General features: G+C 38.8%; 1 protein-coding gene across 1 annotated transcript in view; it reads right to left on the reverse strand.

Moving 5' to 3' along the window:
- Nucleotides 1-2,346: 2,346 nt before the first annotated feature.
- Nucleotides 2,347-20,971, reverse strand: part of GRID2 (glutamate ionotropic receptor delta type subunit 2) — a gene marked incomplete at its 3' end in the record, with an annotated part of 1,404,804 nt that continues 1,386,179 nt past the window's right edge. The window contains exon 16 of the mRNA XM_079766351.1: nt 2,347-2,592. Coding sequence (XP_079622477.1) covers nt 2,434-2,592 — 159 coding nt within the window. The remainder of the gene's footprint in view (nt 2,593-20,971) is intronic.

The raw sequence follows: 20,971 nt of genomic DNA on the forward strand, positions 1-20,971 counted from the left end.
TGTGTGTGTGTGTGTGTGTGTGTGTGTGTGTGTGTGTGTGTGTTTCCCCATAAATGATCACTGGATGTCAATGACCCCATAGGAACTCTACTTAAACTTCTACCATGGTCTGAGAGTTAGTGTTCCAACCTGGGATAGAGTGCTCTAGTGAGATTGAACTCAAATGAGACCAGCCAATCCAGAATTCATTGTGAATTACCAAAAATGGAAGATCAGGCTGGAGCTTTGCCATGTGGATTCCTCAGTGGGGTGTGTGTGTGTGTGTGTGTGTGTGTGTGTGTTTTGTGTGTAAGACTTGTAAGCTGGGAACACATCTTATCACAGGTCTGTTGGACAGACAGGGACTCGACAAGTCAAAATCAGAAAGGCAAGAGCCAGGTTGACCTGAGCATCACCAAATGTGCTTAAAGAAGAAATGTGTCACCAAGTCTTTGCTTTAAATGAATGTCTAAGAGTTTCCCTTGCCAGCCCAACTATCACAGGTCAGGCAGTCAGAGTGGCTTGTGTTTTTGTTAATTGGGCCAGTGTCTCCTTTAACCAAGTCTTGCTCTACCATGGGAGGCATGCACTCTCTTGGAGTGGCTGGTGATTCCAGAGCCCAGGTAACTCCTTCAATCATTACTATCTGGTTAGTTTTCTGGGGCCCAGAGTGGGTTCTCTACAATGGGCCCTGGAGCAAACTTCCCACCAAGAGGGCTGACTGGTGTCTGGCTCTAATGGTGTGTTAATGATGGAATGTCTGCATGGCATTTGGTCCTCTGGATTATATCCTTGTCATTTTTGAGGCATTATGATTCCCCTTCTAAAGCCAGATACCCAGGAATGCATGTACTTAATCTTCTTTGTACCATTCGGGGTTACGAGTATATCCTCCTGGTAAATTATAGTATTGTATCTGGTAGGGAAAAAGGGAGTGATTGAAAAATAACAAAGTTACATAGTGCTTTCACATACATTTTCACGTGACTCTCACAACAACCCTGTGAGGTAGGTATAGTATATAATGTTTTCATTTTTATTTTGCAAAGAAAGACACCAAAGACTAGAGATCTTAAGTGATGTGCCCATAGTCATGATAAGTGCCAGGACTCAAACTTGAAGCCATGTCTTCCAACTTCACAGCTTGATTCCACCTTTCAGCAACTACAACCTGAGGGCTACCAGTTTGATGCCATAACGGGGAAGGCGCTTAGTAAGTGAGCATCTAGCTTGCTTAAAAGTCAGGTGGTTTAAAAATAATATATTAGTAACCAGAATCCATGGGATCACCACTCGCAGGGGTTCCCCTGGGCTTGCTGCCTGTGGGTTGCTTTGGCATTTTAGAAGATCATCTGTGAGTCAGCCTGGACAATTAGGAGCTCCAGAGATGAGGGAATTCTTGTGGCCATCATTACAATGCTGTAGCACTTATCACACTGTTTAATTGTATGACTTCCATGTTGGAATACAAAATTTTTAGGGGCAAGCACTGTGACTTATTCATCATTATGTTCTCAGAATTTAATACAGTGCTGGGCACGTAATATGGCCTCAACAAAAACTGGTTGAATTCTCAAGGAGTTGGGATGTTTCATGGAATGCTTCCATATTTTACTTGTAAGAAATTGATTTGCATGGAAGAGGTATTATAGATGAATGTGAAGCTGGGTATAAGGAACACTCAAGTTATTTTGGTGGGGGGGTAGTATACACAGGCACTGCTATTCCAGGGTGTAATCTCATGATTCAAGTGATCTTTGTTTACAATGACAAATTTACTCAATGTGGATTCAAACTGGTGGCTCTACCTTAGTCAGGGATCCGTGCAAAATGTAGGTATTTGAAAATCATTGGGGGTAAAGGGAATGTCCATTGGCAAGGAGAAAAGTGGATGATTTTGGTAAATATGAAGATAATGTTTTTTAGTAATATGTAGAGAGCTCCATGATAAAATTCTCCAAAGATGATTAATCACAATCACCAGTGATCCAAAAAGGGTTGGGAAGAGGCCTCTGTCTTTTTCTGGTTCAGTTCTGCCAAGGCACATTCTCCCTGGTCCTCCACATCTTTTTAGCCATCAGAAGTCCCAAGACTCATAGTTGAGACTGTGGTAAGCCTTGAACAGGTAGAAGCTGGAGGACAAAGCTGTTGCGGTGCAGCGTGAATGCACCTGACCAGAACATAAAGGCAAGACATCCACTAGGCCGTCCCTCCAAGGCTAATAGGCTGGCTCCAGTGATACCCAGGACCGGTGGCTGAAAGCAGCAGTCCTGATGTTGCTCTTCTATGGGTGGATTACAGCCAAGATTTTGGGTGTCACGATCTGGTGAGTAAGAATTTTAAGAACTTAGGATATAATACATCAGCTCACCAGTTTTGGGTGCTCAGGATCTAGTTAGTGGGTCCTGAAATCAATAGCAGGAAAGAGATCAGCAGCTCTGGTGCTGGTTGAGGTTATGGGTCATCCAGAGGTCCTCCCACTTGTGATGATTGGTGCAGGCCATGACTGGATGCCTGGCTTCTCCAGGTAATGGTGCCAAGTTTCAAACATGGTCTTAAAGGCCAAGAATTCCTTCTTTCAGACGTTGTAGTTTCATTCGGCAGGGAGGAAGCCTGTGGGAAAAGAAAGTATAAGGTTATATCAAGGTTGATGTCAGACAATATTTGGCTTTCCATGGTCCTATCATTACTTACAAGGCTTTGACTCCACTTTAAGGGGCCTTTTTAAACAAAGTGAAGTGTGATGACAACTGTTGCACACCTACCATGTAGGGCTTCCTAGGTTTTCTGGACCCCAGGCAGCCATGAGAAAGCAGAGCATATTGGCTGCTGGTTCCCTAGAACCTGTTCCGGGGGGAGCCTTTGAGTTCAGCCAGGTCTGGATTAGGATACATTGATAGTTTACAGTAGATGAGGCCTTAGATTTCTTCACCAGAAAATAAAGTCAGCATCGCCCTCACATGGAGAGTTAGTGGAGCATTCTATCAAAGTTGGTCTTGACATCAGTCACGTACAATATTTTGGAGTCTGTTTCCTTAGTTCTTAAATCTCAGATCTTGACTTTAAGTAATTAGTTTTAGACCATGCATGGGCTTTAAAGCACTAATAGTTAATGATAAATATATAAATCCTACTAAAGTTGTAATCATTAATTAAATTTGATATTATTAAATGCATTCTAACTTACTCATCTAAATATGTGCTCTTAACTAAGGAACTTCTCTGTTCTTGAAGCCTAAGGGGTAGTCCTCATGATTCAGCCATAAATAATAGAATCAGAAACACTTAGATCAATGGCAGGAGCCTTGAACCTGGGTACGCATCACGAAGCTTAATTTTGTCCAGCTTCAGAAGGGATCAGAGTGATTCTTGCCTCCATGTCCTTTTGGGGAGAATTTGTACCCTGGTTTTATGCTTATCAAAAACTTTGCTAGTGTTATAGAATTAGAGAGGATTAAGAGTTTTTAATAGTGTTAGTAGATTGATAGCACTTACCAGTTAATTGAATTAATTAATCATATGTCAGCAAGGCAAATGGTTTGACTGAGCTAAAAATAGCAATTAGCTTCAAAGACTTAAGAAGACATCAGGATTTCACAAAGTGAGCTATGTGAACACTAATTCCAAGAAATGGGTTTTATCAGTAAGCAGATTTGGGAAACGCTGTGTAATATCTACCTCTCTTGAAGACTTAAGTTATTTAAGTTTTAAAGGCTCTGGGAAGTCTTATAGTAAATAATCTTATTTAACTGTGTTGAACTCAATATGTCACCAACATTTCAACATGGAGTTAAGGTTTTGAGTAATATTCATTAGCATCTTGTAGAATTGGTGCTACATAGAACAAATTTTAGGGAATGCTGGACTAGCAAGTAAGGTGAAAAAAATATTCATTTCTAAAAATAGATATTTTCCCTATAAAAATAAACAAATTAACCAATTAGTAATTATTTATTACTACAGTTGTCTTAGAATTAAGCTTGGTTCTTTGGAAAATAGAAAATGCACTTTTATAAGACATGAATTCTGCCTTTAATAGGATCATAATCTAGTTAGGGAGATAAATCTATTACAAAAAAAACAAAAAACAAAAAACCACCACCAACAAACAACAATACCTAAACACTGCATATAACCTAGCACTAAGTTAAATAATGAAGACAAGTAGATTTGGTAGTTCTAGAGAGGAAAATCAAGTATTGGAATAATGAAGGAAGAAATCATGGAGAAGGTGGGACTCATTTTGTAGGGATGGCTGGACTTTTGACAGGTTGTGGGCAATTTTAATTAAGGGCAAGAATACACAAACTCTTAGGGTCCTATGGCTCTTAAAAGCAGGAAGAAGTGCGGCAAACAATACCTTGTTACATTGTAATCATTTACTTCTAATACTTCTAATATCTTGAAGCCTTCCCACCCAGGGACAGAATGTTCCAGAAGTATAGTTTTCTCTTATTTATCCTATACTTCTTTAGAGTTCTTACCTGGTAAATTACCATGAGTTAATTAATTGTTTATTGTCTGTGATAGTCTCATTGATGGCAGGGAGAATAATATTTTATTATTTTTATATCCTTGGGAGGAATATATTTGCATCCCTATCATCTTGTCCATGGTAGGCCCTTAATAAATATTTATTAACTATGTAAGGGAATTAGTGAAAATTATATGGCAGGAAATGGTGCAACAAATTGGATTTTGCATCAGGGAATAATGAGCAGAATTAGAAGGTGTAGGCCCTTGAAAACTAGGCAGAGGAGTAGGAAAGAGGAAATAAAAATTTCTATAACAGCAGTAGACAGAAAGCATTATTTATGAAAAATCAAACTGGCAGTGATGAATAGGTTGGACTGAAGAAATAAAGCAACCAGGTGATCATTGAAATTATTGTGAAAGCAATCTGGTGACAAGGAGGTAGGGTCCAAAACAAAGGCACGAAGAAGAGTAGGGAAGAGTGAAAGGGTTTTTTTTTTTCCCCTTAAATTTAATAATAGCTAAAATTTATTGAGTGATTGTTAAAGGTTGTATCAGGCACTTTGGTTTAGTCTCTAATTCAATCTCATTCATTCCCCACAGTAATTCTATGAGGTGGAATCTATCATTTTTATTTTACTGATAAGGAAATGGGCTGGAGAAGTTCAGAAAATTTTCAGAGTCACCCTGCTAGTAATTAGCAGAGTCCATTCCTCCTCAGAGCTCAGTCACCTCTGGAGATGGGATGGATGTTTGTTTTTTTTACAGATAGAAACAGTAGAAGAAAAAAGATATGTTTTGGACTTGAATTGTGAGATGATCGTTGGAAAACACTAACATTCTATCTTCAACAGCTTAGAGCTTGATTGAATAAATGATGAGCTTTCCAAATGGTGTATTAATTAATATATTGGTTAAACTATAGGTCCATCAGTCACGTGGAGGGCGACTTCCTCTGTGAGGACAGGACACCTTAGGGAGCAGGAAACGTCTAGTGAGGTCATACCCAAGACAGGGGCCTGGGGTTGTTGCCCCAAGGTCAGCAGCTGCTGCCTCCTAAGGATACCGTGACTTCCAGGGCTGCTGCGGGAGGCAGAGACTGACCGTCCGGCTTGTAAAGCCTACAGTTAGAGGGAATTATTTGACCTGCAGGATTCCGAGGGCCACACAAAGATGTGCTTTTCTTCATTTTCTCTTTGACCAAATCACTGAGGCTCTAGGGGCTGTTCATCCTGGAAACATCACACACAACCTCTGGAGACTGGATGCAGCCTGGTGGGTGTAGTGTTTTATTTTACTTTATTTTATTTTTGTAATGTTGTTTTTAATCTTTAGAAAAATCTTCTGTCTGCTTTCCCCCTTGTTGCATTTACACTGCGGTGGTTTGAATGCTAATCACAAACAAATTGTGCCAAAAAAAAAAAAATGCAACCACATAAAAAAAAGTAAACCGTGAGTTTGTGTGGCCTATTTGAAAAGGGGCTGACTTTGATGACAGAAAAAAATGTGAACCAGGACTACCAACATTCAGAATTGCAACTCATTGGTTTTTCTTTAGCACTTCTGTTTCTCTTTCTCTCGCGCATGCTCTCTCTGAAGACAGGCTTGCTGGATAATTCATAATGGAGAGTTGAGTGAAATCATATGACTTTATTTTGATGTTTTACTGATGTGTCTGAGTAGCACGTGATTGTCTCAGTTGTTTGAGATTGTTAATGATTTTATTTGCTTAAGAAAATGGAAAAAAACTGAAACAGAGGGAAAGTCCAGGAGTGAGTTTAAAAGGTCACTGTAGAAATGGCAGCATGTTCCGCTGTATGGAAACAGGGCCCAGAGATCCTACCTTTCACCCGGACTGCGGCTGACTGAAACCCTTTGTCCAAGTGAGACTGTCAGAGCCGTGCGTGGCATAGCCGACTATCAAAACCTGACCGCTCACCTAAACGTGCTTCTGACCTTTTGCAAACTCTTTTTCTTTAAAAAAAAGTTTCGTTTTTATATTAAATAGCAATTAATAAAAGCAACACATGATAATTATTATATTATAATGAATGGTGCACCAGCAGTCCAGAGACACACAAATAACACAAACAGAGTAAAGCAGAAATTAGGTGATCACAAAGTAAAATAAATATCACAGTATTGGTAGATACACACTACTGTTTAATAGATCTGTTAGGAAATCAATATCACATTAGATTATAGATTCCTATGCATTGGAAACAATCTAGCACATACTATTTATAACAGTCATTTTATATAACAAAAAATTGTACTGACGTTTTGTGTAGTGTTTCTAAATCTTGCTAATAAGAAAAGTCTCTCTCTCTCTCTCTCTCTCTCTCTCTCTCTCTCTCTCTCTCCCTCTCTGCAAGTTCACCTCTTCCCATTCACTGTTAATTTACGTACCTCACACCACCAAAATTCCACTGCTGGACTACAGTGAAGTCAGACCTGACATTATATTTTTTATCTCTAGAAAATTTGTGCAGACATTCAAGACTCAGTGGTATGGTAAAATTTGTTGGAAGGGACTTATCAATTGGAATACCTTTAAGGAACACAGAGAGTCAGAATTTGGGGGCATTGATATCAAAGATGGAATTAGTATATATCAGAAAATATTTCCATTTATTCTTTCAGTATTTTGGGCCATTTACATTTTCAATTATTTTAAATTTATCACATAGATTCTATCTTGTTGCAGAAATTTTGATCATGACTTTCGATCCTGAAATATTAAAGATGTACAAACATTGCAAGTGGAAGTGGAAAATCTCGCATGCTTTATGATAGCGAGTACAGGAGGTACAATACAAATACTGCAGCAAAGAGGTTAAAGCAGTGCACAGTTAGAAGGCTTCTATATAAACACTACAGATTAGTTAAGTGAAAACATGCTAACTTTATTTGCTTGGTACTTTGTTAACTTGTGTTTTTTTTCTTTAATTCTTGTGAGGTAACAGTGATACCTCATGAAATCTGCTTCTTTTTATGTGTAATGCACATCACACACACACACACACACACACACACACACACACACACACACACGGAGTCAAAGTCAATGGCAGTGGGTGGTTTATGTCAGGGCTGGTTTTGACGCTGCTCTCCAGAATAAGATAAATGTAAGTGATGAAGAGCTCCTGGGGTTGGTTGAACTCATTTTGTATTCAGCACTCTGCCTGGCCCCTTTCTCATCTCTTTCTCCCTCTTTGTATGTTCAAGCTACTTGAGTTTCTTTTTTCTTTTGTAGAACTTGGTTCTTTTGATGTGTTTCAGGGCACGCCCTGTGGCAAAGCCAACTTCCCAGGAATCGGAAACATAAGCGCACAGGTCTGAAGCAGCCACTTTGCAGTAGCCAGAAAGGTTCAGGCCCAGAAGCTGGCGTTCTTTCTTTTTTTTAAAAAAAGTATCAAAACACATAACAGGGGAACAAACATGCAATATAGTTTCAATATATGATTTTAAAGAAAATGTATAATAAAAGTTAATTGCAAAACAGGCAGCTGGTGAGATTTTTAACCTGGATTGAGCCCATGACAGCAATTTAACCTGAGATAGGTCTACATGCATTTATAGATTTGTTAGTTTAGTCAAATTTCCACTGTAATTATAAATGTATTTGTTTCTGTCTCACTGCAGTTATGGCATCAGCATAGCTGAGATTTTCATGGTACGTGGTTCTCAGTGGTGCACTAAAATGATGTGAGACAGTGCAGAGCTTTAACCACTTACTTGTTTATAAAGTTGAGGGAAATGCTGCTGTAACTATGCAAAGCTGCTGTTAGAAGCCACTATCTAATAGAAAGTCTACATCGAAGGAGGAGTTAATTATTTTATATCTTATATCAGTATTTCTATTTTCTAAAATTAGAAAATTTAATAAAGTAGTGTTATGTTTTATTTAAAATATCTGTTTACTCACATATTGTACTTTATGAGGCAAATCTTTCAGGACTATGTCACTGAATTAGAACTTGAAACTGAAAATAAAAAACAGAAAATAAGGAAAAAGTGTCGTTTAAGTTTATACACACACAAACTTATCCCCTTAAGATGTTCAAATAATAGTTATATTCAATTTTTATACAGGTCTCATGAAGAAAACTTTTAAAAAACCAAAACAGTTGAAAGAGCAAACTACTAGAAATTTGATATTTATCTGGTTTGTTTGATTGATTTAGAAAAGAAATCTATATTAATTAGGTGTATTGTCTATTTTTATATAAATAGGTGAGTTTACTCTCATGTTTGTGTATTGCTAGGCCTACTGAAAAATAGCATGTCACTCACTGAAAAATAGATACAGAAAAAATAGAAATTTAACCAGAAAACAGTTGAGTTTCTTCAATACAAGTAGATTCAGTTTAGTAAATGACTTGAGTGCTATTTATGTGTGTGTGCTAATGACATTATCTATGAACTTGTAGGAAAATAATTAGTGGTTTCACTGAATTCATTCAGCATTTTTCCAAGGCATTTTATGCTTAGATAACCAATCAACCAGCTAATTGCTGAAGTTCATTTTAACTTTGGTCTTTATATCCACAGCTTAAAAGAAAGAGAGAAAACGGTTTTTGAAATGATTCAGTTATTCAAATATTGGTCAAATACATCTTTCAAACAATAATATGGGAGGATTATTTTAAGAAATTAGGAATAACTATAAAATAACTTTTATAACTGCAATGCCTCATGAGTTCCTTCTACATGTACCCATGTTGCTGTTTATGAGTATTTGCATAAATATCTATAAATAACATAAGAAAAACTTCTTTGGTAATAGAAAAGGCTGGGAATTCACAATACTCTTTTAAATGCTATCTGTAAAGTTAAACAGGGTTATTTTACTTAAATAAAATCCAAATTTTTGATACAATACAAATACCCATAGAAGAGTACAAAGGAAGTATTTTTATCTCTCTGATGCAACACAAACGAATCCTGTTTCTTTCCATAATATTACGTAGTATTTCTAGAAACCGGATGCTTCCAATTTGATCCTAAATTTAATAAGATTCACAGGAGCATATCAGACATTGCCACTCTTTTCAGCTGTATGTCCTCATCTATATACATAAAAGCCTAAGGGACTGGTCGACCAGTTTTTATGACACGCACTGACCACCAGGGGACAGACACTCAATGCAGGAGCTGCCCCCTGGTGGTCAGTGTGCTCCCACAGCGGGAGCACCGCTCAGCTGACCAATGGGTGCCAGATGCTGGGCTCATGGCTGCAGCAGAGCGAGCCTCTCCTGGGGACACTCCTGCTGCCCGCACCTCCCCCATCTGGGGATCAGGACCAGCATCGGGAGGCCAGGCGCAGCGAGGCCAGGATGAGTGGGAGCGGCGCCAGGCCCAGGCTCAGGCTCCTCCCCGGCTGCCTGCTGTGGCCTGATCCCTGCAGGCCACACTGAGGGACCCCACCGGTGCAAGAATTCATGCACTGGGCCTCTGTTTATAAAGGTCAGTGAAAGGCACAGGTTCGGCAGGAGCTGCGCACAGGGCTCCGAGTTTACACAGGATGGCTGCTGTCACACCACATCCCAGCAACTGCCAGAGCATGTATTACAGTGGTGCTAGAAATCTTGTCTTGCTATAGTTCAGTTGTTTTCTACCTCTGCCTTCTTCTTGGCACTGGTGTGACCTTTGACCTATAAAATGACATTGGAATTTGGCATGCCAAGTATCAGACAAACACTTGTCCCATTTTAACTCCAACTCTAGTGCTTTTAATGTTTAAAACTATGTAAAATTTATGAGAAATTTAGCCATTTGAAATAGATCGATGAGTTCTATGCTTAGCAATATTTCCATTTATTTGACGACTAAAATATGATTTCGATTTTTTTTTTTTTAGTTCTTCACATCACAATTTCCTTTTACTTTATTTCATTTTCCCCAAGACCATTTATCCCCTCTATACGATTTCTTGAGTGTCTCACTGAACATGATTACAGCCAGGTTTACAGAAACCACTTGGGAAAACAGACACCTATGAATTTTTTCAAATAATTTTCTTTTTTTAACAGAAACTAAACATAGCAATTGGATTAGAAATTAGTTGACTGAATTAAATTTGATTTTAAATTTAATTCTTAATTACATAAAGAATAAAATGGTATACTTGAGATATCACATCTACCCGAATAATACTGACTGGTTACTTTTATTGATTACTTTTTCCAGATAACCACATAGTTTCTCTTTCACTACTGAAATTGTGAAATGATTCAATTATTCAATTGTTAGTGTTAGCTAGTTTCCTAAAACATTATTTATTTTAAAAATGAATAGTAGCTGCGTGGCTCAATTTAATATTTTCTGTTCTTTGACTGGTATTTCTATTTCCTCAGCCCTCCAATAGCTCTATGTGGATGTAATCTCAATCTTTTTCAAAAGAACATTGGGCTAGTCTTCTGTACAGTTTCCCCTTGAGTTCACAACTAATTTTTAAGGATTTTAGAGATCATCTATTCCAAACCTCTCACTTTACAAAAGCGACAGACTTGGAGACCTTACATGACTTTGGTCACTCAGATCAAATAACATAGTAGGTTCTCAACAAAGATGTGTTGACTGAAGGAACCCATGTAGAGTCCATAAATATAATACCAGAGTACTTAAGACATTCCATTGCAAAGACTTATTTACAATAATAAAATTTCATAAACACTCTCTCTCAAAACCATGATTTAGGAATCATTAATAGATTCTACAATTGGAAAAACTACTTAACGAATGAGATCATTACGTTTAGGATCACCAAATGATTTGCCTGAGATCGGACAGCTAAGCCAGCAGTGGAAGAGCTGAGACTTGAACTCCGGCCTCCTGATTTCTGAGCCCTAATGAGTAACCACTGTGCATACCATCTTATAACCGGCTTCTCTCTCTCTCTCTTCCTTTTCTCCACTCTGGGATACAGGGCAGGAAGTGGCGTTATTTGTCTTTGTAAGCCCAGCCTGCTTGGATAATAAATAGAGCTTAATAAACCATTGCCACATGAATAAACCCAGGACTCTGGCTTACAGGTCCAGCTCTCTTTCTTCTACACCATCTCCATTCCGAGGGTGGGAGGTGGCACCTGAGACCATAGAGGAAGCCAAGTCTCGAAGGTATAGGCATGCTTCAAATCATCTGAATTAGCAAACCTTATACTAAGTTGTCAGTAACTTAAGAGCAAACTTATACTAAGTTGTCACTAACTTAAGAGCAATTCTGCTTCCTGAATGAGGACAGAATTTGTTGCAGTTTCCTGGTGCACCTGATACATAAGGAGTCAACGTCATGTGCGCAATGCATGGCCTACAAACTCACGTGTAATTTAAATTGGACTCTGCAAATTCAATCACAGTCGTTAGGGAGGCTCCTCACTGTCTCCCCCACACGTGCTCTCCAGTGGAGTTTGTGCCAAGGTCCTGGGTCCTCGAACACTGCCACTATGTCCAGGAAGTTCCTGGGGTCCTGGGTCCACATTGGTTTTCTAATGAGACACGCATGTCCCAGGAAGAGGGGAATGTGCCTTTCAAGTCCAAAGGCTTTGCTGCTTCTGTTCCTGTTTTGCAGTTCGGATCATTTGGGGGAGATTGCAGCCTGCACTACGGAGCTCCCTCTCAAGATCCCCTTTCACTGACAGCTCCCACTCCCCAACCCACTGCCCCCACCCCCTTATTTTGGGGGAAATTTTTGTCCTTCTTCCTTCTTACTAGTAATGCTCTCAGAGCAACCCTGGCAGCTTTGCCTCTCCAGGTCTCCTAACATTACCTCTCTGCTTACTTTAAGTTTGCACCAAAGGCAGGAGGTACCCCTACAAGCTCTCCTTTCCACTTTGCAAAATCCCCAGGCAGAGAGACACGGAGCAGCTCTGTGCCTGCTTGAAGTCGGGAAGGAGGGAGAACTGCAGAAAGCAGAACATACATTTGTCTTTCAAAAGCAACCCACCCCAAATGGCATAAGAGGTTCTGAACACAGCCACCACCAAGATGAAATTGTAATTGTTACTTTGTAAGGCACTTTCTATGCATCTTTCCAAGGACGAACAGCTATTGAGACATTTCTCTGCAGGGGCTCACAGCTCACACACATCCCCAGTTCTCTGTCCTGGGGGAACTAAACCAGAGCTTCTAGTGAAAGACGTTCTATTTAAAAATATGCATTAGGAGTAGCAATGTACTTTGTTATGTAAATCAGTATGTACTTCGACATATAAGTGGAATTATAATATTACATAATTAATTATTACTAATAATTACTATATTAGTAATGACGAATAACATTGAGTTTGAAGAGCAACACAATACCCTTTTGAAATGCGTTCCCATGAAGGCTCGTTCTTTGCCCTGCAAGTCTCCAGGGCAGCCTTTTCTGACCTCCCTTCCCTTTCTCTTACTTTCTGTCCTTCAGGAAGGTTTCCCTGTCTGTAATGATCTGTGTGGTAGAGAGAATGCTAAGAGGGTCCTCAAAATTCCCACCTGCTGTATGAGTTCTCGGCAATCCCTTCCCCTGCGTGTAGGCAGGACCTGTGAATATGATGGAATATCACCCCCATGCTTGGGTGACTAAGTCACTTAAATTTCAGTTAAGCAAAAATCAGATGATTTGGTTGGGCCTGGCCTAGTCAGGTGAGCCCTTACAAGGGGCTAGGCCCCGCCAGGGGTTGGAGAGGTTGGAAGCCTAGGAGAGCTATGGACATGGCCAAGCGGAAAGGAGCTGTGGGCAGCCTGTGGGAGCTGGGCGTGGCCTTGACCAATAATAACCAGCAAGAGAACAGAGGCCTCCGACCTGCAACTTCGAGGAACTGGGTTCCTCCAACAAGTAAAGTTGGAAGGCCTCCGGCTCCCGAAAGGAATGTGGCTTAGGCGACACCTTTATTTCAGTCTTGCAAGCCCCTGAGAGAGAACAAACTTGGATCCTTCCACACACACCCTCAACTCTTCCCCCCATCCAGCTGTCAATCAGTGCCTCAAACTAAGCTTAGGAAGTCAGAGTAACATACACCCGGGTTTCACACGAACTACGTGCTGTTGATATACTTGCTTTTAAGAGTCTTAACTGCATCATGTAAATCAGATGTTCATATCTCAAGATTAGTAATATTTACAGAAGAAGAAACCTTTATCACTCTGCTGGTTTTAAGAATGATAATAAAAATATTATAAAGAAATACAATAATTTAAATTAAGCTCTAAAGGTAAATTTGAAATGTTATGTTATTAGGGATTTAGTGATACTTAAATAAGTACCAAGTTTAAGTTTAAATTGCAGGAGTATGTTTTTTGGCAAAAGATACAGTATTAGCTTTCAGTTTATTTCTTCTGTCACTTGTAATTTTTCACATATGAAAACCTGTCATTAAAGTGGAAAATAAGGAATTGTATATAATTTCCTTTTGATACGTATTATATAGTAATACACAATCCTTTCCTTCATGATGTTCCTGTAAATTTTTTAGCCTTATTATGAGTTTCCCAAAGTATTTTGCTTCAAAAATTTCTCTCATTTTTGAATGTTTCCTTCCTTTACAGACGTGCTACTATATCCTAAGATAGCAATGCATTATGAGAAAAATTATCTTTAGTACTGTTCAAAATACTTTGGATTAAATATATCATAACTATTTATGATTCTGCTCATTGTGTTCTTAAATATTTGAATCTCTATACTAAAAAAATGTCTTCTTACATGAAAAATGTTAGTGATATTTTAAACTCACTGTGGAACTTAGTTATCAGTTCTGATCTACTAGGCCATTAGATTTTGTTTCCCAAAGTAAATAAGGTGATAATAATAATTAAAAATGTTATGGAAGTACTTAACAATGAGGAATTGGGGAGCATGAAAATTATTAGTTCTTCTGATCTTCCTCCCGCATGTTCACATCCTGAAGTTTCTCCTGAGTCCTCCACTCTCCAAGAATATCCTAGGAGAACAACAGATGCCAGGGATTGGAAGGCGAGGAGGGGGATGGGGAGGAATGGCCAGGCACAATTTAAATCCTGAGGGCATGTGGCCATGTTATTTAATTTGAGCTGCATTATGCAAAACAAAACAAAAATTATCTGCAAGTTGGCAAGCCTGCTGAAAGTGCAACAGGAGGAAGAAAGTGACTTAGCGCAGCAGATTTAAGGCAGGCTCTCCGAAGAGCTTTGAAGCGAGCAAGTGGCGCGACCCCCATCCTCAGGCATAAATAAACTCCAAACAGACTCATTTGCCATGAAAGATGAAATGTGGAGGTGCCCTGGCGCCTGGGTCTCCGCCTCGCCGCGGCTCCTTTCCCCAAGTCGTTCTGGTGGGTTTTTGTGTCCCAACGTTGTCCCTATGCAAACAACAGGTTGAATATTGTAGGTGTGGGTTATTAAAGTGTCCCCGGGACAATGGCAGTCTGTGTCCCATTTGTAACGCTTGGATTAATCTTTGGAAAGTGCACACAAAATGTGACATGATGTTGGCTTCCAACATTATTCAGTCTGCATAGCAGCAAATGCTGCCCTGTCTCCCTGGAAATAAAACTCCACAGACGTATCACTGCCATCCGAAAGGAACCTACCGTTTATGCTCAGGGTTAGGGGCGCACTGATATGATTCTGCTAGGAGTTTGATTGTCTAGTTTGGGAAAGCATTTACGATGGAAACAAACTATATTCTGTCATCTTATTCAGTGTCCCTCAAGACAATCTGCAATCAGGTAAATCATAGTCTTTGTAAATGGGAAAGACAAGAAAGCCTTCATCTTTTAAAGAGAATTCTCAGGAGTTTGTTTAGGATAAGGTGACCAGATTTTAACATTGGTAAAGCAGGACACCATTGACGGGGGGAGGGGGGGCGGTTCTTGATTAAAAATTGGGTCTATATGGAGCAACAAAAAATTTCATAGAATGCAAAAATAGTATTGTAATATATTTTTTAAAATTTCAACGTAAGTACAATTTACAAATATAATAAATAAAAAATTATGTATAGTATTATTTTATTCTTTGGCATATTTCTCATTTGAGTGAATTTTTTTTTAGTAGATTGCTGTCGTTGTTTAAAATGTCATGAATTTGCCGTAACGTAAGTCGTAAGTGTCACTTTCAAGGCCGGCGCTAGACTTTTTGCCGCCACTATAAAATATAAATAATACGAGTACTGTCTGCTAAATTCAAGAAAATTTATGTATTTATGAAATAAATAAATAAATTACTTACCTAAATTATCTGAATAGCTGATTTGTAAAAACATCACTTGTTTAACTAGCTTACTAGCACGCAGTACGATGTGTATCGTCTGAGAGACAGTTACAAAATGTTTTCGTCGTTGCCAATCCCAAAAAATGCCATTGTTCATTAAGTCCAAACAATGGTGGTCGAATTCTAACAACTGATCAACAATGCGAACTTTGATAAGCAGTTCTCGATAATCAGTTCTCAACAATTATTTGTTATTATTAAAGTTTAACATTATAAAATTACAAAAATAATATAAAACTCATATCCTGTCTAAATAGCCACATGGCCGCCGAAAACCGAATATTCCCTTCCTATTCTCCCGCCGTTCCCTAGCTTGTCGTGCATTCTTTCCAAAAATCGGGACTTTTTTAAAACGACGCCGGACGCGGGACAAATGGTTAAAAATCGGGATTGTCCCGCCAAAAGCGGGACGTCTGGTCACCTTAGTGTAGGAAGATAACCCAGAACTGGCCCAGGAGGAAAGGCTGGATTCTTGACACTTTCCCTCTTCTCACCTACGTTTCTTATTTTATTTTATTTTATTTTATTTTATTTTATTTTATTTTATTTTATTTTATAAGCTAGAGAGGAGAGGCCAAGATGTGCTAACTGGGAGAGGAGAGCATGCTGGGAAGGGAGGGTGTTCCTAGTATTTCCTCTGCTTTCTCCTCCATCCCTGGGGCTGCTGGAGCTCCCCGGCTCAGCTCACCTTATTGTTCATCAGCAACATCTTTCTGAGTTACGTGTCTTGTTCACAAAAGTACTAAGTAGCATCGTGGAATTTTGGGAGATGTCCTCTCAAATAATTTGCTTTTAAGTGTATCTCAGTATTACAATTTTAGAAGATGATTAGAACTAGGGCAACAGAAATAGAGAGAAAAGGCATTGTTAAATTATAGCTAAATGAAACATGTTTAACAAAGATCTGAATTCTCATAGAAGTGAGTTGAAAAAACTTCTCTTATTTATGACAAACTCCACATACTAGTAATAGCATTGGAAATTGCCTTTCAAAATGAAATTAGGCAACAACAACAAAAAGTCAGGGCATACTTCTAGAACAATAGCTTTTAAAGTGCCTTATAGATCAATCTTTACCTTCATGATTAGAATCTAATTTCTCAGGTGTAATTTTGTTTTTGTCTCATAGCTAAGTAGAGCATCATCAAAGCAGGTTAGGAATGTTTTCTCTCAAGTTCTATGTTATAGATATTTTCTTATACAGAAGGTCCTTGAATAACATTGCTTGGCTATAATGTTGATGAGAAAAAAGTTCAATTCCTGACTGGGGGCCACTGTCTGTGTGGGGTTTGCATGTTCTCCCAATGTCTGTGTGGATGTTTCCCAGAAACTCCGGTTTCCTCACACATCCCAAAGATGTGCACGGCCGTGAATGGCATGTCTACATTGTCCCAAGGTGGGTGAGTGTGGGTTTGTATGAGTGCCCTGTGATGTCCAGGGTCTTGCCTTGTGCTCATAGCCGCTGGGAAAGGCTCCCTGAGCTGCAACATTGAGCTGGAAAATAATTATCTCACTCGTTTCTATTCATCTTCCTTAAACGTATGTATAGCTCACATGTATTTCCATGTGTTTAATATTAGAAGTATTTGGGAACTTTATTTAGAAGTTTACTGATGTTTTGGGACCAAAAATATACTGCAGGAACTTCACTATTCTTTATATTTATTAGTCCTTGGTAAAATTGGTTTTCTTATACATCATTTTGCTTAGTCACAGTTTCCAAGGAACGATTGACGATACTGAGGACTTCCTGCACTGCTTTGCATGTGGGCCCATCAAAACACCCAAGTAAGGTGAATATTCAGTCTTTGGTCTAGAACAATCATCCGTTTTCATTATTTATTTCTTTTTGAATAAGTAAGCTTCATAAATTTTAAGCTATAAAGTAAATTCATGTATAAAATGCTGCTTTAGTTTATTTGGCATATTGGGAATCAACTAAAGTTTTGTTTGGAAAAGAACATAGTGTCCACCGGAAAAAATTGTAGTTAAAGAGGATTGCGCACAATTGAGTAAACCCTGCTTCACAATTTACCTAGAAGAGGTGGCAAAGTTAATGAAAGCTGAAGCCCAGTGCCACATATATATATATATATTGATTTCAGAGAATAAGGGAGAGGGAGAGAGAGGTAGAAACATCAATGATGAGAGAGAATCATTGCTCGGCTGCCTCCTGCACGCCCCCTACTGGGGATCAAGCCCGCAATTCAGGCATGTGCCCTTGACCAGAATCAAAACCGGGACCCTTCAGTCTGTAGGCTGATGCTTTATCCACTGAGCCAAACTGGCGAGGGCTGAAGCCCAGTGCTTTGAAAGGCCTATCAGGGGCAGTAGATGTGCCATTGGACAGAGGAACAGGTGATACCTCCAGCCGAGGCCCTCATAAACCATCAGGGATTTCTCTCCCCTCCCTCATTCATCAAGATAACATGGGTGGTGCTGAGGCTGCGCCTTGGGTCACAGATGCCCCTGTTGTATAGATTCTACCATTGCATATTGTCTTTTTTAAAAATTAATTTTTGAGAGAGAGAGAGAGAGAGAGAGAGAGAGAGAGAGAGAGAGAGAGAGGAACATTGATTTGTTGTTCCACTTATTTATACATTCATTGGTGATTCTTGCATGTGCTCTGACTGGGGGGATTGAACCCACAACCTTGGCATATCCAGACGATGCCTCTAAGCTACCCGGCCAGGACTACATATTGCCTTTTATTTTTAAAAATGCTTTTATTGATGTTTAGAGAGAGAGGAGGGAGAAGGATCAATGAGAGAGAAACATCATCAATTGGCTGCCTCCTGCATTCTCCCCAATGGGATTCGAGCCTGCAACCTGGGTATGTGCCCTGATTAGTGTCGATATTCCACCTCTTGTTTCCTGGGTTGACACTCAACTACTGAGCCACACCAGCAGGGCCCATATTGGCTTTTTTTGATGGATCTTCCTTCTTGGGTTTCATTTTCTCACCTGCAATATGTCTAGAGGGACCTAGAGTTCCAATATTTGCACTGATGTATGTTGTCCTGATGTTTTCTTTATGCAGAATAAAGGCGGGTCAGGGGTGTGTAGGGTTACCCAGCATCATTTTTATTCTGGATGGCCAAAGGTGAAAGAAAAATACTGATAGTAATGTAGATGGGGAAGAAAATGGCCCAATTCATAATTTTGCATCAACCAACTCAATTTTCAGTTTTCATGTTTGGAGTATAAGAAAAATGAAACCCTGACTTCTAGGAAAAGGTGGTTTAAGAAGATCAACAGAGTATGTAAGAGAAGGCTGGGTGTTCTAATTAGAGGCAGGAATGTGTGGACATCACCAAACTAACCTCAAAACATCTTTCAGGAGGAAAAAGCATTCTCCCCAAGTTTAGAGGGTTAGAGAGAGAACTGGATTAAAACTGAATTTCCATTGGCTGAGAAAAGCCTTTATTTTTATTAAATTTTTTAACCTGGTGATTTGGGCAATGGTTTTGAGGTGTTATATACCTTATATATAAATCATGGATATCTAAAAAATAAAGTGTACAAAATATATTCATTTATTTTTATTTTTATATTGATGAACTAAGAAAACAACAACACAGAAGACCACCACTTGCTCTCAGTCTTTTAGAAAGTACACTATAAGTCACCATGGTTATAGGTTTTATTTTGTATATATATTTTTATTGATTTTGGAGAGAGAGAAAGGGGAGGTAGAGAGATAGAAACATCCCCCTGCGGGATATTGAGTCTGCAACTCAGCATGTTCTCTGACCTGGGATGGGGGAAACCTCTTGGTTTATAGGTCCATGCTCAACCACTGAGCACACCAGCCAGGCTGTTTGTAGGTTTTAGATACATCTTTGTAAAGGCAGTAAACATTCAAATAACCTCAAAGACTTAAATGGTTGGCTTACCTATCACTAAAGAGAAGAATAAAGCATGTTTAAAATAATTTCTTTTTCAAAAGATGGTTTGTGTCTTCACAAAACAATATTGGTTAGAAAAGACTGAGGATTTAAAGCAAAATCTTGACAAATGGTACCACAGCGCCACCACCTGGCTCTGTAGAAGACAGCAAGGAGTCACAATGTAATAGAGAGGACAAAAGTTAATGTTTTCTCCAAAGAGCAATTGAAGAAAGGAAAAGAAAGGACTCGTTTAGTGCAGTCTTGTATTTATCACCCCTTCAACTAACATCAAATGTCCATCCTGCCAGAAACTGCGTGTATCTCTTTTTCTGTTTCTATTTTAATTTGGAAAATGAACACATTTTTAGTGAATTAAAACCTTAAAAAAACAAAAATCTTTTTAACGATAGCAGCCTTTCTTTTTTATTATTGCAGATTTAATTTAAAAGTTTCTTTTTTGGGGGATAAAATGTATAATTCTAAATCTTACTTTTTAAAAACATTTTTACTTTGTATTAAAAATGTTCCCAAGATTGTCCAAAATTGTGAAGTATCAGAGTGGTCAATAGCTATATTTTCATTTGTACATCTCTTTCAATAAAGGTCTTATATAATTGGCTTAGAAGATAAAAATGTTAGCATTTACCTTATCTTGTACTCTTGCAACCTCTACCTTTTATTAACTCTTGCATTATATTAAACAGAAATGTATATAGAATAACACTGTGATGCTATTTTGAGCATATTGTGAATAAGAAACTGTTTTAAATGCTTTGCATTTAATGTTAAGACATTATATCCTTTCAAGAATACTATGAGGAATGTTCTATTACTATTCCCATTTTATGCATGAGGAAAATGAAACACAGAGACATTCAGTAAGTTCTTGGGTAACCCAGCTGACAAATGATAGATTTAAACCCCAGCTTTTAGACTCTCGATAATGACACTAAGTCTATTTTCTCAGGATACCAGTATTCAAAAAATATTTAAAATTTTATGCTCTTTCATATTATTGTATTTTCTCTTTGTACAGAACATATTTAATGTAAAAATATTGACTTTGAAAATTTTAATAAAGATATTTCAATAATCTATAATAATAAAAACATAATATGCTAATTAGGCCAGACAGCCAAACGACCTTCCAGATGTCTTTCTGGATGAAGCTGTGGGGGCTGAGGCAGAGGTGGTTAGGGGCTATCAGGCAGGCAGGCAGGCAGAGTGGTTAGGGGCTAATAGGCAGGCAGGCAGAGTGGTTGGGGCGATCAGGTAGGCAGGCGAATGGTTAAGGGTGATCAGGTAGGCAGGCGAGTGGTTAGGGGCGATAAAGCAGGCAGGCAGAGGCGGTTAGGGGTGATCAGGCAGGCAGGTGAGTAGTAAGGGGCAATCAGG

This window comes from Cnephaeus nilssonii (genome assembly GCF_951640355.1).
Source record: "Cnephaeus nilssonii genome assembly, chromosome: 1".
Lineage (NCBI taxonomy): Eukaryota > Metazoa > Chordata > Mammalia > Chiroptera > Vespertilionidae > Cnephaeus > Cnephaeus nilssonii.